This window comes from Bactrocera neohumeralis, chromosome 2 (genome assembly GCF_024586455.1).
Source record: "Bactrocera neohumeralis isolate Rockhampton chromosome 2, APGP_CSIRO_Bneo_wtdbg2-racon-allhic-juicebox.fasta_v2, whole genome shotgun sequence".
Lineage (NCBI taxonomy): Eukaryota > Metazoa > Arthropoda > Insecta > Diptera > Tephritidae > Bactrocera > Bactrocera neohumeralis.
In genome coordinates, this window is record NC_065919.1 from 9,414,092 (window position 1) to 9,441,064 (window position 26,973).

General features: G+C 35.3%; 1 protein-coding gene across 3 annotated transcripts; it reads left to right on the top strand.

Annotated features, from left to right (window-relative positions):
• The first annotated feature begins 15,746 nt into the window (after window positions 1–15,746).
• On the top strand, window positions 15,747–19,343 carry LOC126767832 (uncharacterized). 3 transcript variants are annotated; one of them, XM_050485501.1, is made up of 6 exons: window positions 15,747–15,978; window positions 16,138–16,729; window positions 16,799–16,964; window positions 17,033–17,558; window positions 17,705–17,922; window positions 19,201–19,343. In XM_050485501.1, exons 2-5 carry the CDS (start codon window positions 16,341–16,343, stop codon window positions 17,887–17,889), a joined length of 1,266 nt encoding a protein of 421 aa, XP_050341458.1. In that variant the 5' UTR covers window positions 15,747–15,978; window positions 16,138–16,340; the 3' UTR covers window positions 17,890–17,922; window positions 19,201–19,343. The 3 variants fall into 3 exon arrangements, with proteins under 3 accessions (XP_050341458.1, XP_050341456.1, XP_050341457.1); XM_050485499.1 differs by having other exon boundaries at window positions 15,747–15,972; XM_050485500.1 differs by having other exon boundaries at window positions 15,747–15,972; window positions 16,292–16,729.
• The last annotated feature ends 7,630 nt before the right edge of the window (window positions 19,344–26,973 follow it).

The following is a 26,973-nucleotide window of genomic DNA, read 5'->3' on the forward strand; positions in this document are numbered from 1 at the left end:
AAACATTTATTACAAAATATAACATTTGTTGAAATTGCTTTTTCTGATATTTTTTATATATATTCGCAGATTAAATGTTAAATCTTAGCATTGCGCAACACGCAAGTCAATTGATCTCTGACATTTACAATTCGTTTGCAATTAAACCACTCATGTAATTCAATACTTAACAGCCGCGATTTTTGCTAAAGCGTATGCCTGGGTTTGTTTATAACTAATTAATTCTCAGTAATCGCGATTAATGTTTTATTACTAAATTCAAATAGTAATTTATCGGCTTAATTACTGAATTTGTTATGAAATAAAAATGATTTATTTTTATTTTTGGCAAGCCGTCTGAAATTTCAGCTTTTTTCCCCAATAACGCAAACTCTTTATATTCACACAGTACACCATGCCGTATGAGCAACACTGAACTTCAAAGGCACTTCTGTGAATGCACAAAAAATCAATGAGACTGATGTGTAGGGTTTTTAGAGAACTTTCCAAAGCTATACATTTACTGGCTTAAGCGGAATACCAAATATCCCTTATTTATACATATATTCAATATAGGTTAGGTTAGGTTAGATGTCTGATCAAAGATTCAATATAAGAATTTTATTTTCGATTGGCTTTGCACCCTATATAACGGTCATATGCGAATCAACCTAAGAAAATTAAGTGTACTTTAACCACAAATTGGTTGAAACCGATCAATTTTTTTTCTTAAAAAATACTAAACAATCTGAATGGTATTAATTCAATAAAAAAATAGGGCTTGGGAAAATAAGTGGAATGAACGTTTATACTTTCTAAATTAACATTAAACGTATTGTGATGTATACATATTAAAACGTATTAATTTCGTAATTCCTGTCTACAAGGCGTGCATCTGTTTGCGTAAGACTATATAACCTTATAATAGGTATTAAGCAAATCAATAACGAAACTTAAATCATTTACTTATAGACCTGTAAGCGGAACTCAATCAATCGCACTCTGATCGTGCATAATTATGTAACGGGTACTTATGTCATAGTGTTGCGGATGCAGATATGGAGGCTAATTACAGAATAAGCACTTACAATGGATAAATATTTTTCGTACAAAAACTACAACAGACGCTTGAACACATTGAAAGATTATAACTTAAAACTAAATTTAATAAGAACATTTAGAATGAGTTCCAGGAACTTGGCAACGGTAGCGTTAACGACTATTAAATACTATTTGAAAGCTTTTACACGCCACTCTCCTCGGCTAATATCTTAAGCCAACTTATGCGCTTAATATCGGCCGCTATTCAATGCTTGCAAAAAAACGCATAAAATTAATCAACTTTGCTCAAATTGTTTTTGTTTTTAATATGAAAATTCCCTTAATGGCTGCTTGGGTAATAAATTCTGCGTAAACTTATTAAAATTTCAATTTATGACATGATCAAGAAAGAATTTTGTAATTATTCGCTGCAACTTGACTAAGCGTTATTGTAAGCCGCAAGAAACTGTTAGCGGCAAGGCTTGGCGGCTTCACGCTGATGGGTAAACACAAACAATCGGCAAAGATTAACGGCAGTTGCATAAATTAAAAGCGTAGAAGCAGCATGACTGCGGTGCTTGGAAGGAGTGCGTATGTTTGGTGCTGCGTCAACAAAATATTAAAATTTCGCCGCTTGAACGCAGTTACTTAAATCTAAGCGTGAGTATTTATGTAAGTAAACTTACTGCTAAATTATTTGTCAGAATTTTAATCTATGATAAATTGCCACACAAATTTGTTAGTTAAATTATGTAATCATTCATGGTAAGTTGGTGCAGCGCCGCACACAAAAGATGTCGGCAATCTTGTTTTGCCGCAGTTTCATTAAACAAGTGGGAGTGATAGAACACAATGTCGACAAAATAATGAAGCTGGCGCAAAGAAAAATGTTCGTAGAGATACTTTTTTTCACGCCCACCAAGACTCGCTCTTGCCACTATCCGAAAATCTGTGCTTCTGCACTTGTACTTGCAAGGCATTGGCATTTGCGCTCGAGTCTACATCACTAATCCCTTTGCCACGCAAGTCACTTCATCTTGCATTGTTACCAATTCATGATAATATTATTGTCTTCTTTAACCTTATATTTTTTGTTAACGCCTGCTCGGCTCGTTTTGGCGTTTTGTTCGCTATTTTTGGCGACAAATTTCGTACGTCAAAGCGGCAAGACAAGGGAAAAAGTGTGGAACACAACACAATAACGGTTGAGTATGGCGTGAGCTGCAAGCACTTGCGGCCGCTGAGTTATTTATGACTTTAGGCAGGGATTGAAATTTGGTTGCATGCAGCGAAAGGTCAAATCGGAGAAACAGAGAAAATAATTAACGGAAATGAAAAATGTCTTACAAAGCGCAGAAGAAGGTGAACATTTCAAGTTAAAATACGCAGATGATGAGTTCGGATAAAAATGAACGGGGAAATCCGGAAAGATATCATCTGATAGTAAAATGAAATCATAATTTTTAAGTCGTCTTCTGAATAACTTTTGAGCGACATCAAATATGTTTTGAAGTAATTTCTATAGTTTGTTATAACTCAAAAATTAACATGCCAGATTTGATACTATTTTTTTCAAATGTTGGCCGCGGCTACGTCTCAGATGGCTCATCCTTTGAGTCCATTTTTGATGACTCGTTCGATGATTTTGACTGGTAACTGACGAATCACATGCGTGATGTTTTACTTCAAGGCCTGAATCGAAGCGAGATACTTCGTATAGACTTTATACTTTATCTTAATAATTCACCCGACCCACAAACCACATCAAACCGTTGATTTTTCTGAGCGAAATAATAGCTTTTGAATCTCTTCACTTTGCTTATTTGCATACCCATTGAGTCAAAAATGCTGGGTCTCAAGTTCGCTTGACCCAATATAGCTCCTAGGTTAATGATTGCAACGGCTGCTCTCGTCGGATTTAACTGTCCGATAGCCTGACTCCTTTTTTTGCGATTTTGGAGCAACTCAGGAGTTTATGCTGTGGCAATAGAGCCCATGAATAGATAGATTATCGATTCGCTGCTCAAAGCAAGTTGGCACGGCTAAGGGTTCTTACAGAGGTCAAACTTATACTTAAGTTTATTGGCCTAACCGATAACGACCAATAATTTCCAGCTTTGAAATTTTAGATTAACCTGCAGAAGCGACATTTTTTAGTTATCGAAAGAGCAAACTCCCTTTAATCATGTTTTAATTCCTGTCAATTTCCAAAAGTATCAAACTTCTTTCGATTTCCTTTAAATGAAACCCACCACCTGCAAAACATTTCGAAAGACGGCTTCATTGACAGGTTTTAAGCGAGTCGCATGCACTCACACACAAAGAAATCAGCAAAGGGAGATTCAACATGAGCAAAGCAAATGTGAACATCAAATTCAGATGTAGGTGGAACCGAAAGCAAAGTAAAGCAACAGAACAGTCAACATTTACAACAGTGCCACACAGCAAGTACAGCAACAACAACAACAGCTGCGACAGCAGCCACAGTCAGCAAAATGGACACAATACCAGATCAGTTGATGAATTGCCACGAAAACCAGAAATCCTAATTAATATCCGGCCTCTTGCTTAGTGCGAAATGCAGGCCATCTAGTCGGCAGGCAGCAGCAAGAGCGACCCGTCACGAGGCTAAGCTTATAGAAGATAGAATAGGAGAAATGCGTGATACATGCACCGACGCGAATTTCAATTTGCATGCTTACAGGCGTGTGCGTGTGCTTGGGAGTATGTGGAGTTAGTGGTCGTTATTACGAAACCCAGAATTCTTTGTTAAGCCAAAATTTCATAGTATGCCGTTGACAGGTAGGCAATTAGAAAGTTATGCGCTTTTCACTGATACCAATAAACATGCGAGCAAGAGAATGCAATATGTACATTGCTAATTTGTGTGAAGAAGTATTTCGCTGAAGTCTGCCCCTGTAGATGTCAGTCGAGTAATCGCACATTTGGGAGTCGGCGGTAAAGGAATAATTTATTTTTTTTTATTTAAAAAGGAATTCCATTATTAGTTCCTAAAAACTTCAAGATAGACTTATGAAACACCTTTATCTAATTTGTTTCCAGTGATCACATGATATTGATGTGTATGTGGGCTGTGGTAGTTACCATAGGTAAACAGCTTTACGTGAGCTTCCATATTCAATCCCTACTTCGGCGACTGCGTCAATTTTGGCGCTCTGAGCTAAGCGGGTTAAGAACTGTATAAGGTTCAGCGCCTGTCTACTAGGAGGTGCAGCTGCAATAGTTTGTCTGCCTTGGAGCAATGTAATGAACGAAACCTTACTTTCAGCTGTTGTGCCGCTGGGCTTGGAACCCGACACGTAAAACTCTAACAGGAAATAAGCATAAAACCCTCGGGTGTTGACCTCCCAAAACAATGACGACTACAGAAAACTCACAACAAGGACAGGAATGGAAACCTATTAACAGATACTTAGAGTACACTCAAAACTTGAAGGGTACAATTCCCTATACAACTAAATACCAAAAGCAGTACGTTCAGCTTAAGGAAGCCCTTGGGGCCGGTAGATTTCCGGCTGACATGTTTAAAGCCGGTGCCAGGTATTGGAATGGCGAGTCTTTCAGATGTTAAGCACGATTTAGATTGATGAAAACACCAGCCTTAACAGTATGGCTTGAGACATGACAAATGTACCAAAGACCAGGTTCTTGCGACACAATAAATCGTGAAGTAGACCATCGACAGGTATATCGCCACCTGTTACCCTTTTGTAGAATTTAAAACCGCTTTCGATATCATAGACTGGAGCTGCCTATTCGAAGCCTTGTCTACATTTACCATTCCTGGCAAACAAGTGCTACTTTAGAATCGGTAGGTAATTAAGAAGCAGATAGCTTTCTCGGCGAGAAAAAATTACGCTCTATAAGTATATCGTTATTCTCGTCCTTCTTATACTCGCATAAACAAGAACGTTGACTAACCGAAATGAGAAAGCACTTAAAACAGTCAAGAGAACTGTTCTGCATAAGGCTATTGAGCATTACGCATGGGCGGAAGATGGCATCACGAACTGTTTGAGCACTACGGCGACATGGTTATGGTAGGGCACTTACAAATCCAACGAATGCGCTGGTAAGGACATGTTGTACGCATGGATGATGATGTTCCAACGAAAAGCTCCTCCTAATCGAGACCCATGGATGGATGACGGAAGCAATCTATGCACGAGAATTATAAAAAAAACAAAAATTATTCAATACTCTTAATACGATAACCAATGATTTGCCTGGCTCAACGCGAATGCTTCCTTTTAGTATCGTTACATGCAGTATTCGTCCCAGCATATGACCCTGTCCTTGCACAAGCCTATTTATGTGTATTTGCGCAGCTCCTTCAAAAAAGGTTAGGTGAACCGTAAATATTCGTTAACGCGCCGGTCGGTGCCGTTGCATTTCGTACTAATCACATTGGTTAAGCTGCCCGGTAAATTGGTATGCATCAACAGCCTGTCGAGTGGGCCAACGAACGTGTGGAATGGAAATAAACAAAATTAACGTAATATGACGAAATAGTTGATTAATGATTTTCCAGCATTCGACGAAGTGTGTCAAACGAACCGGTACGAGTGAGAGAGCTGCATGACTAAAAAATCAAGGCAGTTGCTGCACAAGCTTGTTGTACATGTAACCTTGCTGGAAAAATGGAAGCGGTGATGGTTCACCATTTAAAAATTATAATTACTGAGGTTGGCTAACGAATTGTTTGGGTCAGAGTAAGCAGAAATAAGTCCAATTACCGAACCTAAGTAATCTACCCATACTTAAGTTCGGTAATTGGACTTTTTTCTCTTGAGACCCCCATATAATTCCACTTGGACAGCCAGAGACGCCTGTCGCATATCGACAAAATGACTACAGTCTTCCACAAATTAATTCAGGTTAACAAGACTCCCAGCCAATGCGGCGAGTTCGCATAAATCATGGCAACCGAGATGTTTCATCATTAGTCTGGCGAATGATGGACAGTGAAGGAAAAAAGGCTAAATGTTTCTACCTCATCTTCTTTACTGCAACTGTAGCAAGTTGAAGTCCAAGATCTTTACCTTCACCGCGTGAGTTCAAAGAGGGGATTGTCCAGTTCGGACACCTATCATTACTGCGATGTGAGCTCTGCTAAGAACTAGCAGTTCTGTGGACATTTTAGATTCCACTCTGAGCTAGAAGACTTTCGCAAATAAGGTCCTGCACTTTTGATTAGTTATGAATTCACTCTCGACGATCACAAGGTCTCTCTCTATAGCAGCTCTGCTATCGGAAAAGATGCACACCTCTCTAGAAGAAGCAGCAATTCAGAGAAGTAGATTTGATCTTTATGACTGTCACTTCTGCTTGTAAGCCACTACATTGGATTGACAATCTGAAACAAGAGTTCATTGAGAGCTGCCGATAGAAGACTCCACTTCCAAACTTCTCCTTGAGCTTCTGTCCATCCAAGAAAAGGCTCACTGCTCCTCTTTTCCAGCGACTACGCCCCTCCCACATTATATCGATATAATTTAACGCCGAAAATTGTGAAGTGTTTCAAGTTAGATTTCAAGCTTGGTTCGATATTATGGCGAAGTTACAAGAACTTCCTGCTGAAGTTCTTTGTACTCCTTTGTTTGGTTGGAGAATATGAAAATTTGTAATGATTATACTCACACGAAAACCAAAGTGTTTTGGAACTTAGCTATTTTCCGTCAGGGTACGGTAGGTTGTTGGCGGCTTGGGGAGGTTTTCGTAGAATTATGGAGTAATGAGTATAGGTGGCAAATTTTTTTATACATCATTATTTTGGTATACATATGTACATATATGTATATGCACTTGTCACAAGGCAAATACAAATTAATGAGTTTCTCGCTAAGTACCTAAGGCATTGTGAGTTAGCTGCACGTAATCAGGTGCTTGAGAAAACCTCTTTGAACAATTTTTTTTATGTTTTTAGCAAAATTTTCAATATTTTTCCGTTTGTAAAGAGTCAATCCAAGGCTCACATTAGTTTCAAACCGAAGCGCTCCTTAGTTAATGGTCACAATAAGCTTGCAGTAGTTTAACACGATGAAGGTTAAATACTTACAAACATATGTATATAAGTTCTCTTTTAAATAACATTTTCATTAATTGTAATCAAACGAAGAAGTGTGTGAACGGCGCTCTGTGTCCGGTGTGCATATGCGCTGCGGCCATGTATATTCGTGCAAAGCATTGGAATTTTACACCTCATAACTTCTCCACTTGAGTTATTCTCTTTTTAATTGAGGTGTTTCTCATTTAAACAACTTGAAATCAATGCCACCATATAGAGCTATAAGGCAATATTTTGATTAAAAATAACTTACTTTGTAGAAAAATCACGGAATTCTGACTTGCACTACATTACAAAGGTGCCAAGCTTCAAAGCAAAATAGGCTATTTATATATGAAATATTGATACTCACATAACTTGCCTTTTTGCTTTGTAAGAGATATTAGGCGATAACCTGTGTGTATGCCAAATTTGCATATAAAATATATTCTTGAGCTGTCTTTGTAAACAAAGCATTGATTGTAAAGCAGACACATAATTAATCGAATTTTGCAAATATTGTTGCAACCACAAGCCAGAGCTGAACAATTAATGGCAAACTTTGATTGATGTCTATTTCGACATAAAACATATTTTTTTTTATACTCTCGCAACAATGTTGCCAAAGAGAGTATTATAGTTTTGTTCACATAACGGTTGTTTGTAAGTCCTAAAACTAAAAGAGTCAGATATAGGGTTATATATACCAAAGTGATCAGGGCAAAGTGATCGACGAGTAGAGTCGAAATCCGGATGTCTGTCTGTCCGTCCGTCTGTCTCCGTCCGTCCGTCCATGCAAGCTGTAACTTGAGTAAAAATTGAGATATCATGATGAAACTTGGTACACATATTTCTTGGCTCCATAAGAAGGTTAAGTTCGAAGATGGGCAAAATCGGCCCTCTGCCACGCCCACAAAATGGCGAAAACCGAAACCTATAAAGTGTCATAACTAAGCCATAAATAAAGATATTAAAGTGAAATTTGGCACAAAGGATCGCATTAGGAAGGGGCATATTTGGATGTAATTTTTTTGGAAAAGTGGGCGTGGCCCCGCCCCCTATTAAGTTTTTTGTATATATCTCGGAAACTACTATAGCTATGTCAACCAAACTCTATAGAGTCGTTTCCTTCAGGCATTTCCATATACAGTTGAAAAATGGAAGAAATCGGATAATAACCACGCCCACCTCCCATACAAAGGTTATGTTGAAAATCACTAAAAGTGCGTTAACCGACTAACAAAAAAACGTCAGAAACACTAAATTTTACAAAAGAAATGGCAGAAGAAGCTGCACCCAGGCTTTTTTTAAAAATTGAAAATGGGCGTGGCTTCGCCCACTTATGGACCAAAAACCATATCTCAGGAACTACTCGACCGATTTCAATGAAATTCGGTATATAATATTTTCTTAACACCCTGATGACATGTACGAAATATAGGTGAAATCGGTTCACAACCACGCCTTTTTCCAATATAACGCTATTTTGAGTTCCATCTGATGCCTTCTCTGTATAATATATACATTAGGAACCAATGATGATAGCGGAATAAAACTTTACACAAATATGGTATTTGAGCTGAGGTAACCCTTGTGGAAAAATTGTCGTGATCGGACTATAACTTTTCAAGGTCCCTGATATCGAGCACAAAAAACTCAGTGCCTAACCTAACATAACCTAATTTTTCACCGAAAATATCGGTAAATCTCTCAGACATTTTCATGTAATTCAGAGGGCATCATTTTTATACTCTCGCAAAAAAGTTGCTAATAACAGTATCTCGATTATCACTTTATCATGCGAGAGTATAAAATGTTCGGTGACATCCTAACTTAGCCCTTCCTTACTTGTTAACTAATAAGTTTTTTCATTCCCATCATGAAATTTTCTTGGAAATATCCTAAAAAAAATTCGCCGAAAATTTGACCTCTTAATTTGAATAAAAATTTAATTAAAAATTTTCCATTGAAAATACACGACAATCGTGACTTTTTATTTTTAAATTTCTATAACTTTAAACACATATTCCTCAAAATTGAACACTCTACAAAAGTGCCCACTGCGATGAAGTCGAAATTCACAACGCCGAGATAGTAAGGGGCTCTAAACCTGATTTTTCCACGAAATTCGCATTTTTCTGTATAAGTATATCTCGTAAATGACAAGAGCTATAAACAAAATGTTTATGACAAACTTGTAGGAAATTTTATTTGCCACAAAAAAGGTCCGAGGTCAAAATCGCTATCATTAATACTTCTCGAGAGCCGAGCCAAATCCAACAAATAGCTTTGCGAGCTTATCATATTGCTCGAATGGATTTTTTATCAGCCCAAGCATCTAATAACGGGTTGTCCCATGTTAGATCTGCATCCATTAATCAATAACACACAAGATGTACTCAAACTTCAATGTGATATTGATGCTTTTCATAATTGGTGCCTGAAATCGAAACTTTTTCTGAATGTAGATAAATGCTCACAGATCTCCTATGGTAGGGGACGCAACATCTTACCTTCTAGCTACAGTATTTCTAATTGCGTCCTAAAATGCGTTACTGAAATCAAAGATCTTGGGGTAATCTTTGACAACAGATTTTCTTTCAGTAATCACATCAACTATATAACTTCAAAATCTTTTTCTGTACTTGGCTTTGTCCGTTGAAATTCTACAAATTTTTCCGACCCCTATACGTTAAAATTACTGTGCACATGTTTTGTGCGGTCCATTTTGGAGTATGCAGTGTTTATTTGGAGACCATATTGCATATCGTCAATTACCAGGATCGAGCGTGTACAAAAGATCTTTCTTAAATATGCTCTCCGCTCCTTAAAGTTTGTTGACCCAACACCATCGTATACATCGCGTTCATTGCTTTTACATCTTAACTCACTGGAAAATCGAAGGTCCGTTCTCTCACTTCATTTGTCTACAAAGTAATTAACGGGGAAATTGACTGTCCCTACTTATTCGGAAAACTTAACTTCAATACTCCCCAGCGTTGTCTCAGATCCATTTCACGATTTTATTACAAAAAGGAAAGTACTAATTTTGCTGAATATGCTCCCCTCAAGAGGGCTATGCGGGAGTTTAACTCGATTTCCGAGAAAGTTCTACTTGATTTTTCTCACTCTAGGGTATCCTTCATTAATACCCTCAATTCTGTTTTTTAGTTTAAGTTATCTACTCATGTTATTGTAATTTAATTATTTTAGAATTCTAATATGCATCCTAGTTTTTCATTAGTCTGTAAGAATCATTGTTCATAGACTTTACTAAATAAATAAATAAATAAATAATCCTTTACCACTCGTGATTCTGACACTTAGCGTGACATTGTAACATCCAAATTTTTCGTCAGCGCATTCGAACACTTTGAAATAACAGTATTATCAACTAATAACGGTAATAAGTTTAGTGCCAGTTAAAAGAAAAACAACACATATCCATAAATATATGTTAAAAATGCTAGAGTAACATCTGTAAGTGTAAAAAAGGGAAAAAAGTAACGAACACACTGACACAGTTGCCGGTTGTAATAAGCAGGAAGGAAATATAGGAAGTGCGAAAGCAGAGTACAAAGAATACATATCGCACGATGTTATCGTACTGTGGATTGGGACACTTCGCGCTGCATAGCTGTCACACGCTAAAATATCTCCGCCGTCTCTCCTCGTTGTGTGGAGTCCATGGCGCACAGTGAGACAACGCCGGCATTAAATACAAGGAGCCATTGAAGCTCTGAAATTTTGCACAGGTTATTTTTGAGACAATTCCAGTTAAAAAAAAAAAAAATTAAGAAAATTCGCCCACTTTTACGCCCACCTGCCATACAGTCGAAATTTGTAAAGTGCCGTATTGTCCGTAATACTTTAGGTATAACTTTCAATTTTGATATACTTGAATGTTATATAGTTACAAACATTATTTGAAATAAGAATTGAACTTTGGCCCACTTTTAACCCCATCACCCATACTACCTCAACATAAAAAGTGCCATATTTTCTAAAATATATTAAATACAACCTTCAAATTCTATATTACTGTAATTTATATCATTTAAAATGTTTCATGCAAAAATTACAATAACACGCTCACTAATACGCCCACCTCCCATTGAAATGGGATATATTTTTTTTTTTTCATTCAATCAATAATTTTTTAACATCATCATGGTATTCTAATTTTTTCAATTTGTTTCTCATTCTAAATGAATTAATATAAGGATCTGATGATATTTGCAAATAGTGCATTACATCTTCATTCGTAGAACTACGTGAATTTTTACGAGTATGGAATAGCCTACAGTTTCTACACTCCTTATTCATTGCTTTTTGCGCTTCTTCGGATAACATTCCTGTAGCAAAAAAAAAGTTAATATTAAATAAAGTTTAAAAAAATACTTTCAAAAATAAAAATTGCAAACAAACCTATTGGCAATATAGCCTCAGATACCATTTTGCTGCCGTGAATGAGAACTTTATGCACAGTGATGGGCATGTAGTACCAGCCAATTTATGTGTGTACAAATGTCCATATGTTTGAGCAAAAAAAAAAACTGGTTTGGCTCAGCGGATGGAAAAAATGCCCAAAAACCAACAACAACCAAAACCAAAATTATGCTCACTATATTAGGCTGCTTATGAGCTTTGGACAACAAAAATAATTATAATGCAAGAGACTATTTTCTATTTTCTTGCCAGGCAACAAGCGGCATTACAATATAACAATTAAACTAACCACATTAGAAAGTGATCATAACACAACTTAGATAAGAACAATATCTTGCAATATCAATTTAAATTAAAAATTAAGCAACTATCTAACCCAAAGTCAATGACCTTCAACAAAATTATCTATCAAATTAATAACGTAAATAAAATTTATGTAAACAAGAATATTTTTATTAAAACATAAATGATCTTTAAAGCATAATTCTGAATAACTACCAAAAAACAAATGTAATTTATTACTATTCTCATGCACAATAAGTGAATAGTAAACAATAAAAAAAAATAAAAGTAAAAAGTTGTAAACATGCTATTGCATGCTAACATACGTATAGCGACAGAATGTGCGCGTTACGTACTTTTTGTAGTTTTTTGTATGTTTAATGTGCTTTTGCAAACTTTTGCTATATGTCCTCTACGTTAAATTAAAGCTGAGATTTCAAACTTTCATTTGGTATAAGTCTGCACCTAGGGCGAGGGGCTGCTCTATATTTCCTAGGCCATTGAAAATGCAAAATGTTCAATTTTTGCACCACAATTCTGTTGTTAAGAAAAAAAAAATTGTGTTTTTTTTTTAATTTATTTTTTCATTTACTCATTCTACAATAACTAAATTAATTAAAAAAATACTTTAAAGTTACATTTATTATGTATTTTCATTTTAATAAGCTTTTGATTATTACATATTAAACTAACATATTTCAAGCGCGTTGGCATACCTCAACTTTGACTTGCTCTAGACCAAAAAGTAATGAAGTTATGAGGCTGAAATTTCAGGGAATTGTTACTCATATATCTGTTAATATACTATGAAAATTTCATCCAAATTGGACGACACGTCAAAAACCATTTTTTGCCGCGGTTACTATTGGGCTGTCTCACTGTGTGGCGCGGCTAAGTTTCCGTTGCTGGCTGTTAAAGAAACTCCACTTCGACGGTTCATTCTTACAAAATGTGTGTAACAAACGAAAATTGGCTTACTTCGTTAGAGGTAGAAACTGACGAAGAAGTTAAAGAAAGTTAGAAGTTATTATTAAATATGCAGAGTAAAAAGATGAAATAAAAACGAAATAAATAAAAATTTTCAAACAAATGTTTTGTTGTATCGGGTGATTTTTTAAGAGCTTGATAACTTTTTTTTTAAAAAAAAACGCATAAAATTTGCAAAATCTCATCGGTTCTTTATTTGAAACTTTACTTTTTGAAGATAATTTCATTTAAATGTTGACCGCGGCTGCGTCTTAGGTGGTCCATTCGGAAAGTCCAATTTTGGGCAACTTTTTGTTAAGAAAAAAAAAAGCATTTCGGCCGGAATAGCCCGAATTTCTTCGGAAATGTTGTCTTCCAAAGCTGGAATAGTTGCTGGCTTATTTCTGTAGACTTTAGACTTGACGTAGCCCCACAAAAATAGTCTAAAGGCGTTAAATCGCATGATCTTGGTGGCCAACTTACGGGTCCATTTCTTGAGATGAATTGTTCTCCGAAGTTTTCCCTCAAAATGGCCATAGAATCGCGAGCTGTGTGGCATGTAGCGCCATCTTGTTGAAACCACATGAGTCAACATTTAAATGAAATTATCTTCAAAAAGTAAATGTCATGAACCAATCTAACGTTTCAAATAAAGAACCGATGAGATTTTGCAAATTTTATGCGTTTTTTTTTAAAAAAAGTTATCAAGCTCTTAAAAAATCACCCGATAGTTTTTCACTTAGGAAATTATATTTTCTCCTTCTATTGTGCATTTAAAAACTTTCTTCATGATTCAATTTATAATTTGTCTTTCTTCTTGTATAGCATTGTATAACTACTTAACGGTCCCCGGCTACCGGTTGCTATTTCCTGATCCGCCGCAGCGTACACCAATTATGCGCGTTACTGCTGTTAGTGCAGCCGTCCAAGGTGTTTCTTTATAAGTTTAATTGGGCTAAAAACCAACAATAGACATTAGCAATATTGCGCAATATCTTGCAAGGACTTAATAGGTGGAAAGAAAAATTAATATATATAGTATATAAATAAAATTATAAACATAAATATGATTGATGTATGATTTATTATATATATCCCAAGAACAACTCAAGCGCGTTATTCGCAAATGTTTGTAAAATTCCACAGTAACAGCATGTGACGAACCAACTAAATAAAAGTTTAATGTTTTTTCAAAGCTGCTTTTAATTCATGGCCATATAATATACTATATCACTTTAGCAGATAGCGATCACAGATTCTTGTATTCTGTAGCAACGGTATATTTTGTACTCCACGTTGTTCGAAAAAACTGCAAGTCATGTCAAATAAATAGCTCAGAAACCTAATCCATGTCTGTATTATATGACCTTTATTTTGTTCACATATGCCATGATTTGTTTGTACCACTTGTTTTAAGACCACGTAACCCTTTGTGTTTAAGGTGTGCAGAGAAGCAATGCCGAATAGCCGCGATAATTTATATGTATTTATTAGGAGTATTATTGCTGTAGACAATAACTCTTGACATGTGAAAATATCTCGTTACGCGAAAGAGTTTTCCATACAACACTGCATGTAGTGCTTTAATGATCTGAACTGAATAATTTCTTCGATAATACATATTTTCTTTCAAAAATAATTTATACCAAATCTCTTGAAGATAACTCTTGAAATGAATATGTTTTTCATACAAGTTTTTTTCAAAACTTGCCAATATTTCGTCGTGCAAACTTAGCTCTTCCTTACTTGTCCTAAGTAAGCCGTGTAAAATTCAATATTTACATATGTGTGACGTAGCAGAGTACTTAGTAAATGAATATAGATAATGCGCTAAAATTTATTCCTTTCTGCTATAGATTAAATTTATAACTGTTCTTATACATTTATTTGTAACAGATAAGTGGTTTTCAGTTCTGACACAAACCCGTTATTTGTCACCTTTTATCACAACTGTTATTATTTTGTTACCATATATGTATATTTTCAGCATTAAAGGCATAGTCCTTAATTCTATCCACTTAAATCTCGCATACATATTTGCATTAACGCTTTAGTGTGAACTTGTCTTAATGCTTGTGGCAAATGACAGCAACAAAAGTGACGCAATAATTGTTTAGATTAGTATTAATTAAATAAGTATAAGTACATGATGCACCGCTTCTCTTGGAACGCGCGTTACATGGCACAGTGGGTCGGTCGTGCCGAAATCGTAGCTAAAATCACGATCAGTACTAGTTGAACGGCAATAACAGGCAATAATATGATAATATGTTTTGTAATAACACACTCCGATTAGGCAGTTCTCTGCTCTCTAGATTATATTAAAAAAACATACATTAGAAAACAACAACTAAGTTATAGAGTTGTAGGCGTTAAAGAGAATACGCGGGTAACTCAAAAAGGGTTCCATGTATTTTTCAAAACAAAAAAGGACTATTTTCAATATTTTGTTTTCATATAAATAATGAAATATTTTACTCAAACTTTTTATTATTCCAACTTGGATTACTTCGTCCTATGCGAGACTTGCCGTTTTGGTTTAACTTAGGTTGACCTAATTGACAATGAACCTAAGCCCTCCATCGATCTTTATGTGTTATTCAAAGAAGACTTTTTTCACCTTCTGATGAAAATTTTCTCTTCACAAAACACTCGCGAAAGAGGAGAAAATGTCTATTCAATTAAGCAAACTAATTTGCAGAGTTACACTGTGCAATGGCGCACCTGCTGTATTTGTCATGTGATGACTTAGCATTATCTAAGTTTATATGGGTAGACATGGCGGCACGTTATTGAAGAAATCGCATGTGTGAATAATACTAAATAAATAAGTATCATAAACAAGTATTATATTGTACGTGCTCCAAAATGACGTTATTATCTCTATTATGAGCTTTGCCTTTTCACTTTGAAAGTAAATTTGTGCATCTCATAAAATTGAATTATATTTATTTACATTACTATCTATGTATTTGCACTAGAAAGAAGATATATTGTACGCTGAAAAAATTTTGTGGTAACAATTATTTTGAATCATTTTGTATTAAAGATGTCGATACAAATGCCGGGTAAATTGTCTCGGAGTTAGTCTAGCGCACCGGTAATAGAGTCGATACCTTAACATTGTGGTATCGAGTCGCTCAAAAGTTGCTTTAAAGAAAACACTAACGAAAATAAAAAATTTTAAGGTAAATGTAAGTCATAAGTTATATTGAACCATTCTCCAAAGACTGTAGAGCCGCGTAAGCTACAACCGCTTTCCAATGCTGTGGTATAGCCTTAGCATTTATTATTCACTATTTTATCCGTGTAGAAGGATGGGATTTTCTAAGATCAATTTGTTTTCTTCTCAGTGTTTCCCTTGATTTATACGCACCTAATAATAGACAGTTGATAAGAAGTAACATTCTTAAGTAGCAATATTACGAAATGGATGTGCCTCTTAGAGATAATACGTCAGACGTCGCTTTCAAATAAATTTGAGCTATGAGTTGAGATCTTTTTCAGTGTGCGGGCATTTCCAAAAGCTGTAACAGGTTGTGACTAAAGCAAGATAATGGCGCCAAATAATAGCATTGAATACGACGCTGATGAATTGGAGGCACCTGCGTGGCTGGACGATGAGTTCTTCACCAAAGTTATGCGCAATTGCGAAACCGATGCAAAAGATTTGCATTTAAATAAATTGGAATTGTTTCCTGCCACACTAAAAGGCGATCACTATGCGAGTGTTATGTTTCGTGCCGTTGTTGAGTACCAGTGCGATGGGCAGGATAAGACAAAACGGTTGATTGTTAAAACAATGCCGTTTGAGGATGGAAACAAGAAGGATGTGTTTGAGGAGTCAATAATATTTGAGACTGAAATCGGCATGTACACGCAGGTGTTACCACGTTTCGAGCAGATATTACGAGACGTCGGCGATGATACCATACTCAGGGCACCGTAAGTCGCATATTCAATGACATACTCTATGTTAACTGATTGTAATTATTTTTTTTTTCATCACCACAGCATACTGTTCCATGAGTTAAGCCCCAGAAAGATTATAATATTCGAAGATATAGTACCGTTGGGCTATGAGGTGCTGCGCGGCCGTTATGCAAATGCTGAGGAGATTAAGCAGTCCTACGTCAAGTTAGCCAAATGGCATGCCATAAGCTACAAAATAAATATTGAAGTGAGTTGACACAAATAAAGTTTGTAATTAATGCACTCAAATCTTTATTCTTAATAATTTGAATTAAGGAACCAGGATATTTTGACGAATATCACATAGGCATATTCTCTATGCCAAATCTCGAAGGAAACTTGCTAGTGACGCATGGCATTGATGCTTTAATTCAGCAGTTGGAGACAATGCCTGCAATGCGAAAATATTTGCCATTTATTCAGTCGATACAAGGAAAATTATATGAAGGCACGAAGCGCACGGCCAAGGAATACTTCGATGCGCCGAAGGAAGATGCCATTTATGTATTGTGCCATGGCGATTTTCACGACAAAAATATGATGTTCAAGCGCGACCCGAACTCCGGTAAACTATTGGATGTCATGTTATTAGATTTTCAGCTGTCCTTTGTCGGTCCACTAGTCAGCGACCTAATTTACTCGTACTTCCTGATGCTGGACTCAGAACAGCGTGGCGACTTTGAGCAATGGCTGTATTTCTATTACACACATTTCAAGGAAACACTGCAGAAAATTGGATTTGAAGGACGAATTCCAAGCTTGCTGCAATTGCATGAACAACGCTGGCAGCATAGATACTTTGGTAAAGTGATTAGCATGCATATATAATAGTATATATATAAAAAACAGTATATAAATGCACGGTGCTTGGCAATTTTTGTTGCTTAGTGACAAGTGTTGCTTTTGTCAATATTTTTATATATTTTATTTTTTTGCATTTACTCATAGAGCTCTTTCTACTTATGACATATTTACCTGCATGGACAACCATTCGCCGTGGTGAGGCTGACCTGGAAGGAGCATTCACATCCAATGCTGTCCATAAGCAATTATATGCGGATGAAGAGTTCCTCGAAGAGTTCGAAAAGCTTATGCGAAAATATCTACATTTGGGCTATTTCGAAGAGAATTAGACTTTGAATGATGAATGAGACTTAAGGACGAAAGTAAGCAAATGCAACTGAAAAGTATTACTATTATAGTTAAGTCAATGAAAATTTATTTCAAATATTAGAAACAACAAAATGAAAAGAATGTTTTCAAAATAGATTCATTATAGGACTAACACTAATTTATAGTTCTATCGATAAAACCACACAATAAAATAAGTTTGTTCGTCAAAAGTAGAATTAATACCCACTCCTATTAGAAATGTGAAAAATACTTTCTCAGTTTTTGGTAATATTTAATCAACATCACATAGTTCATATTCTGATAAGCTTTATGCTTAAGAAGTATTACTACAGAGGCAAATAAAAACACTAGCATACAGTATTATTGCGATTGTGATGTTAGAGTCTGTTGCCTGCTTATTTTGGGCTGCTTAAACCGAAGATGATAGTAAAACTGTAAAAATTTCATTATACGTAGAATTTTTTTTACTAAAATGACAAAATTAGCTGTACGTGAGTAACAATTTTTAAACTTGAATTCGTAATCACGACTCCTCAAATACCGCACAGACCTCTCAGCACACCAGTCGCAAATTTTTCCTTCAGATTTGTTGAGTAATGTAATTAAGGAAATAACGAAATGCCAAATCTATGAAACTGGTAGACTGTAGCCCTGATTATTAAAAGGTTTTATGCATCTATGCAAGAAGATACAAATATTCAATATAAGTTGACCCGGCGTCCATTAATATACGTGCAAAGACCTCAAGTGGTATCTGCCTATGTAACTCTTCAAACCGACTAAAAAACCCCTAACGTATCAAAGAAAGACACAGTTTTGATTTAATTTCAATATCATTGTTGAATTTATTTTTCACCGAAAATCATATAGTAATTTTGGCGATATTCTAATTTCTCAATACCATTACTTCAGTATAGACTGCCTTATTGGTGACTTCACTATCGGCAGCGAGCATTTTTAAAAGACCTGAGAACAGTTCAAAGTCTATTTTGCTTTGTCTAAAATTAACTTGTGACACATTGCCTTAAGGTGGTCTTTTGGCCTAGCTTACATTGGGCAAAATATTAACCAACTTTTTTCAAAAATATTTTCACAGTTTCTTGATTCCACATAACTGCTTTGGTTAAGTCTTTTCTATATATGTATGATTTTATCGCACTAATCGTGGCAGAAAAAAACTAAAAAAAATTACAAAAAAGTCAAAAAATAGTAGATAATAAATCAGCTTAATTTAGTTAAAAAAGTTAGTTAGTTACATTAGAAGCATTTGACTGTATAAATAATTAAATATTTTAATTTTTCTATTACAGATCATTGCAATCGTGTTAGACTTGGAGCCATTTGTTCAACCTCCACTTCAACAGCCTAAACAGTTTGAGTTTTCGTTTTATTTTTGATTACTTATTGTTGAAGTGTTAGTAAATATATAGTTAAAAAATTGTTGGTAAACATATTTCTTGTTTTTTATTTAAAGCATCTAAAAAGATATAGAAAACATGTTCACCTGATTTCAATAAAATGTCACACATACTGACCAACAAAAACTGTACAAATTCAGCTTGAATCGAAAATCACCACGTACCCGATATAGAAGAAAGATATGCAATAGATTGGAGCTAGAAGACGATACGGAATTATTCTACCATATTAATGACATATTTTATTCTGTGGGTTTAACGTTAAGCCTCAGGTAGCGTAACTGATACTCTTGGTATAACACGTATAACTTTCATGCTCTTAACTTCGCTATATCTTCGGAAATAATTTGAAATTTGAAAAGTTCTTTAAAGGAGTTGTTTCTGAATATCTAAGCTATCGAATTGTGAAAAAGGAATCGGGTTTTTAAATTCTTAAACTAGAATACCCCCTTAGTGATCGAGACAGTTAAACGAACAAAACACACATGGTTATTTACTTTCAACAAGCGTTTGTTGATATAAAGTGCAAGCAGTCATTGCAAAGAGTTTCATCAAATAACAGGTTTGGTTATACTAGCCGGCTACCACGCCATACATAGTCCTATTGGTCTTTAGAAATGAAAAATAGAGTCTGAATTGAAGAATTCATCGCACACGACGTCAATGATTTTTGAGAAATTTAACAACGGCTTGATGTCTACGTTTGAAACTTCGTCTAAACCCTCGAACTCTGAAGTTGCTAAATACTTAAGACGAGTTAGTTATTGCTGGACACAGGCATAGGAGGTCATCCAGCGTCTCTCTCGTAATAACTTCACTACACTTTCTGCATGTATCGTTATCATTTATGTCCATCCTGAAAGTCCATCCGGCATGTGATGCCAGTAGGCTGTGACCTGTCAGGAGACCAACAGCTGTCTGACAGTACGTTCGTGATCGTGTGAGTAAGAAGCAAGCGAGTTTTTTGAGAATCTCTTGCACATGACTTTGTTGATCGTACATCCATCTCGCCCTGATCCGTCTTTCACCCTTTCGTAAATTTCATTGCATCTCGTTCTTAGTGACTTCTGTATTTCCTGTACTTGCTGCCCTGCTTCTAATGATATTATCTGACGTAATGCGATGCGAGCAATTAAATAACAACTTACTTTGAAAAATTCGTGAAATTTCGATTTGCAATATAGGATGTAATACAAACGTTGTTTACATAACACGAACAGGTATAGAGAAATACGCGCCTGTGTGTTCCTATGTATGTTTAATTGCCTCTATGTGATATTATACATATATAGTACCACACATATATAGGCGTCAATAACCAGCGTAGGTGTGTGCTAAATTTGCATATAAATTATATCCTTGAGATATCTTTGTAAACAAAGTATCGATTGCAAAGTAGGCATATAATTAGACGAATTTTGCAAATATTGTTGCAACCGCAAATCAAGCATACTCTGGTGGTTGCTTATTTCCACATAAAACATACCTAGGCACACCTAAAGGCAGGATTAACCTAAAGTTATATACAAACACTTACGTACACATATGCAATCATATAGTATGTGTGAAGCATACTTCGAATGAATTCCATTAACAATTATATAAAAGTTATCCTTGCTGCTACGAAATTAGTTATTGAGTGGTAGCTAACAAAGCCGAAATACCATAGAAGAAAAACAGAAACAGAAACTGAAAAGTCTGAGCTAAAGGTCTCACAAGGAGAAACGCTAAGATGATAAGACAATGAACAATTCATATTTTTTATTACCTTAAAATAGAAAATTTAATCATCACATATTATTGCCTTGTTCTTTTGTTTTGATAGAGGTGCATAAAATGCAAAGCCGACACAAATCCAACAAATAGCTGTGTGTATCCTTCTACTCATCAAATTGGATATACTTACATATATAATTTCCATCCATCCTTTATCACTCGTGATTCGAACCCTTAGCCTTACATGACTGATGACTGTCAACTTTATCGTAAAGTTCAACAAGTTTGATGGTATAAATAGTGACAACGTTTCGACATGAGTAAGATATTTTCGAGGTCGTAGATCACTCCAAGACGAATTTCGTCAAGATCGTCCAAAATCTGTTATTGTTCCGGAGATTATTGATGCTGTGCGCAAACTCATATTGCAAGATCTTCATGTGACCGCTTGTGAGATTGTGATAACCGTTAGGGGAATCAGCAAAAATATGGCTTGGACATTTGACTGTAAAATAAAATTTGTTCGCGTTCGATCAAAAAAAGACTCGTGACGTTGGGTCCCGAAAAATGTAATAAAAATACGGAAACGGTGCTTCGAAACACGCATTTGACCTAATACAGGGGATGAAGTGTGTATTTATTTATGCAGTCGACTGTAAAAGGTTTCCAGACGAGCTGAATCCGACAAGAGTTGTTGGCCTGTTTTTTGGAGAAATTGAACACGCCGCAATAATACCACTTTCTTAGTTCTACTAAACAATTTGTTTGCCAGTTGTCTGTCATGAAATTAGGAAACCTACTTCCGCAGACGATTCGCTCTTCTTTTGGACAATGCGAACTCTCCACATCGACTGCGAGAACTGCAATTTTGGGCACTTAAATCATCGATTTGATGAGCCAGCTTCCGTATAGTCCTGACTTGACTGAATGAAGTAATTTTGAAAAGAAAATTAAATAATACTTTGCAAACACTGTGACGCGGTTGAGAGTCATAATACGTCGAAAGAAAATATAGGAAGTTCGAAAACAGAACACTAAGAAATAATTTAAAGAAAATTATTTCAGTATGTCTTATGGGCTGCCCCTTACTCGCTGCATAGCGGTCACTTGCTAATATCCTCCTACCATCTCTCGTCGTTGAGTAGATTCCACGGCGCGACATTGTTGCCACTGAGTTTCCGTTACTTGCTGTTCAATGAACTCCACTTCGACGGTCCACTCTATCAAAGTTTGGGTAAGGAGGCAAGAACGACATTGCTAAAAACCGACGAAAAAGCTAAATGAAGCAATATAGCTATAGTATAACTCAGCATATTTCAAAAGTCGAAACAACAAAAAAATATGCAAATACTACTTAAGAAATAAATATGATTAAATCTAGAAGCAGGTTTGTTCTTGGTTTTTTCATACCTTTTGTTCACTTGTCGCCATCTTTACGATGGCTTTGCTGGAAGAATAAATAATTTGATTTGCTCGTTATATCGCATTATATCAGTATTTACCATTTTTTACTTTTAATAGCTATAACTTGCTTAGTGTATAAAAATTGATGCAGAGCCCGGACGAAGAAATGCAAACCCACGAGAGACCATTTTATAAATAAACATAACATAAGCCTAACAACTCTTAGAAGCATAAAAATTAACACTGAAATTGGAAAAAAAACACAATCAAAGGTCTCTAATACTTAATTATTCATGTTATTCAAGGCGTGCTCAAAAATGGTGCGAAAACGGTTAACAGCAGCTGATGGAACATATGCTGTGTTTGAAGCTTTATAGCTACGTGAATATAGTATATTCAGAGAAAAGCAGAACGAAAGTGTTTTTGTCGTATGAAAGATATATTACTTATCGCTTACGATTTGATAATAAAGACAAGATGGAAATTGAAAACTGAATTAAAGTCTTCTTATTATGCCATTTCTCACTAAGCAGCCGGCTGCTGTTTCGTTTTCTTCCGCTGGGTGCAACAATTATTCGCGCTTCAGCTGTCAGCGTAGGTCAGAAGCTTGTTTACGAGTTTAATTGCACTTAAAAGCCTGCAATGGTTGCCAATGACTACAAAGCGCAACTTTATCGCTAGGAAGTAGAATATACAATCAACATTTATAGTTCTTCCTGATAAAAATTACGCAATAAAAGATACATAGAAACAAGAAAAAACGTTAACTTCGGCTGCACCGAAGCTAATATAACCTTCACAGGTGCATTTCTTTTAGTAACTATGTGCATAGTTTGTATGGAAGCTATATGCTATAGTGAGCCGATCTGAAGAATTGTTTCGGAGACTATGTTATTACCTTAAGCAGTATGCCATGTCAAATTTCGTAAAGATACCACTTCAAATGCGAAAGTTTTCCATACAAGCCCTTGATTCCGATCGTTCGGTTTGTATGGCAGCTATATGCTATAGTGAGCCGATCTGAACAATTTCTATCGATATTACATTATTTCCATAAACAATAACTCATACCAAATTTCGTGAAGATGCATTGTCAAATGCGAAAGTTTTCCATACAAGCCCTTGATTCCGATCGCGCTGTATGGCAGCTACATATATGCTGTATAACTCATACCGAATTTCGTGAAGATACATTGTCAAATGTGAAAGTTTTCCATACAAGAACTTCATTCCGATCGTTCAGTTTGTATGACAGCTATATGTTATAGTGGTCCGATTTCGGCAGTTCCGACAAATGAGCAGCTTCTTGAAGAGAAAATGACGTTTACAAAACGTCAAAATTTCAAAACGATATCTTAAAAACTGAGGGACTTGTTCGTATATATACATATACAGACAGACAGACAGACATGGCTAAATCGACTCAGCTCAACATACTGATCATTTATATATATACTTTATAGGGTCTCCGACGCTTTCTTCTGGGTCTTACAAACTTCGTGACAAACTTAATATACCCTGTTCGGGGTATAAAATAAATAAATGCTGAATTAAACCGCTCACTCTTGGTGTAATTATGAGACCGATAATTTTATGATAAAAAAATATCTTCATATGCACATTAGTATTAGTGCTGTAGCTAAGGTAAAATAGGCTTCATTGTCTACGTCTGATCCTACGTTGAGTATGTGTTGTGCTCATACAATAAATCAAAAGGAAGCTATTGCTGTTATAGCATAGATTATTTCTAGCGACTCTAAGTTATATTTTTTACCTGCTACTTGACTACTATCTAATATTTTAAACTATGCCAAATTATTGTCTTTTATACCTTGTTTGGCTATTTTCTAATTTTGGTTGATAAAGCTGTTTTCGCCGAGTTTTGAAGTTAACTGCAAGTCAGCACAAATAAAAACTGTTCAGCCACCTGATAAACACATAACACATTTTTTTTAGATTCCTCCATATTTATCTTTATTGCCATTAATATTATTATCCCTACTATAAAGTGACCGTATTAAATAAGTTTTTGCACCGTCATCTTGGCACATTTCACAACTTTGTATTACATCTGAACGAAGTCAAAAATAGTACTTATCTAGGTATGTTGGTGCATATAAGTATCTACCGGGGTTTCCAATAGGCATGATATGATTTCGAAGTGTACATTTAGCATGGAAAGATATACGCAAGAATAGCGTACAAATTATTCAATTTTATTATCAAAATAATCGTTCTTCAATTACAACTTTCCGTGCGCTTTTGGCATTTTATGGTCGTAACAATCAACAACGTACATTTTCTTAGCATAATGCACAAGTGCCAATTAAACAAAGAGCCCCTCGAGGTAATGAATATATCGTTGCCGTTCGGGCAAGTGTTGCTGAAGACCGCAATTTGTCGATTCCAAGGCGTTCTCCAGGACTGGGACTTCCTCAAATCATAACCTGGCAAATTTTGTGAAAGAATTTGGCCATGCATCCGCATAAAATTGTTCTCACGGGGTTCCTTTCCAGAGAAGAGTGTGTACATTCGACTATTTCAAGAAATTGTGAAATAGAATGGCCTCCCAGAACTTGTGATTTAACACCATTGGACTACTTCTTGTAGCATGTATTTGAAGTCATTGTTCTTTAGCAATAATCCAGACTCTCTTCAAGCTTTAGCAGTTAATATCGAACGTGCTATTCATGGCGTACGACTTGATTTAATGGAAAAACTATTCGAAAATTGTAAAGAACTCTTGGAGGCCATATGTATGATGTTTACATGTAATTATTGTTGCAAACCCTAGGATGTACAAGTAAGGATAACACATTGATCAGTGAAGAATCAAATGCCTGTATTGGAAACCTTCTTATTTGATAAAATATGGTCCAAGGCATCAGTTAGATCTCCGTTGAAATTATTGTGATCGGAAAACTATAGCATATATGTATGTACTTAGCTGCCATACAAAGTGAGCTGTCAAAATCAAGTGCTTTAAGGAATATTTTGCATATGTCAAAAGTAGAGAAGCAGTTTTCTTATAAAATGTTAATAAACTTGTACTTATATAATAACATACAAGTCAAGTGGCGTCATAATTTGAAGGCATATACAGATATAGAATGGCAAACAGTGACTGATTGACATTGCGTTTTATTATTTCATTATTTAATAACATGTATTAAAAAAATATAATTAATTTCTCAGTTGCGTGCTGTAAAACGTAATATACTGTCAGTACAGCATTTACCATCACATATCACAATAATTATTTACTTTGCATAAATTAACTGTATTTAATTAAGTGCTATCTTTTAAGAATAAAAATACAAAGTTGTTTTGCAGCGAAAAACACACAGACTTTAATTGCAACCACTTAAGTCGCGTAAACAAATTTACCTACATATTCGCCTTAATGTGAACTTGAATAATTTCTCGCAACAAATAGTAAGAACAAATAAAATGTATGTAATTAACTGTTTGTTTGCCAAATGCCGTCTATTTACTTATCGTCAACTAAAATACAAAACAAAGTAACATCACTTTTCATAAGTTAAAAATAGATGGAAGAAATGTTATTTGTTTCAATATCGGTTATAATTTGGTTATAAATTGGTTATATCTTAGTAGCAAATTAAACATTTGTATACATGCTTATATGTAATATGTTGACAAAAACTGAAATTTTGCATTTTTGAAACAAAATTTCAATTTCGGTTATAAAGTGGTTATAAATCAGCTATAAAATGGTTCTTAATTGGCGTAGACACCGCTTACGCGATTATAGCCGAGTGGTTATAACTTCGTTATATCCTGTTAGCAATATTTTTAATTTTGAATATACTTAAATGTAATATGATGAAGAAAAACTAAATTGTGAATTTTTGATTATGCATTGTTTTGCATTTTATGTGACGATAAGTACTTACATTTATGTCGGTATGTTCCAACTATGCGCTGTGCATGACATATTTTTGTGAGTGCACCAGTTGTATTGCACAGTTTGTTAATTGAAATAAGACTTGACTATCAATTCAATGCACTTATATTCGGAAATACTTACTATGCCTCTCATTCCGGCTACTTTCTCGCATTTTATAAAAGCTGTATTCGGTTCGCCAAGCGTTGACAAACAACGAATCGAGCAAACTATAGCAGTTGTTCAAACAAGGCGTCGCCTGTTTCTTTCTTTGGTGTATAAATATATATATTTTAATACCTGTTTAGAGGCGAGCGATATATTGCTTCTACTATAAACAAACATAATATATTTTTTGAAGTTTTTTAAATCTATAAGTGAAGACCTTTGTTTTTTAGGCTTTGAAATTTTGTAAATTATCAATTGAGCCCCTTACAATGTCTAAACTGGTCAAAAATGTAGAAACAAAATGATATCAGTAAAGACATTACAATGGTTCAATAATAACGATGCAAGAGAGTAAGTTTGCTAATCACTCTCTTGTATCGAGTTCTCGCTAATATGCGAAAACAACTAATATGGCAAAATGTTAAAATGAGTTGAAGGGTTACTATGCAATTGTGAATTCAAATTATCGA

Excerpts from the sequence above, each read along its gene's own strand:
- LOC126767832 (XM_050485501.1), top strand. The coding sequence starts at position 16,341 with ATGGCGCCAAATAATAGCATTGAATACGACGCTGATGAATTGGAGGCA. Across the intron at positions 16,730-16,798 it reads GATACCATACTCAGGGCACC|CATACTGTTCCATGAGTTAA; the intron begins GTAAGTCGCATA and ends TCATCACCACAG. Across the intron at positions 17,559-17,704 it reads CTGGCAGCATAGATACTTTG|AGCTCTTTCTACTTATGACA; the intron begins GTAAAGTGATTA and ends ATTTACTCATAG.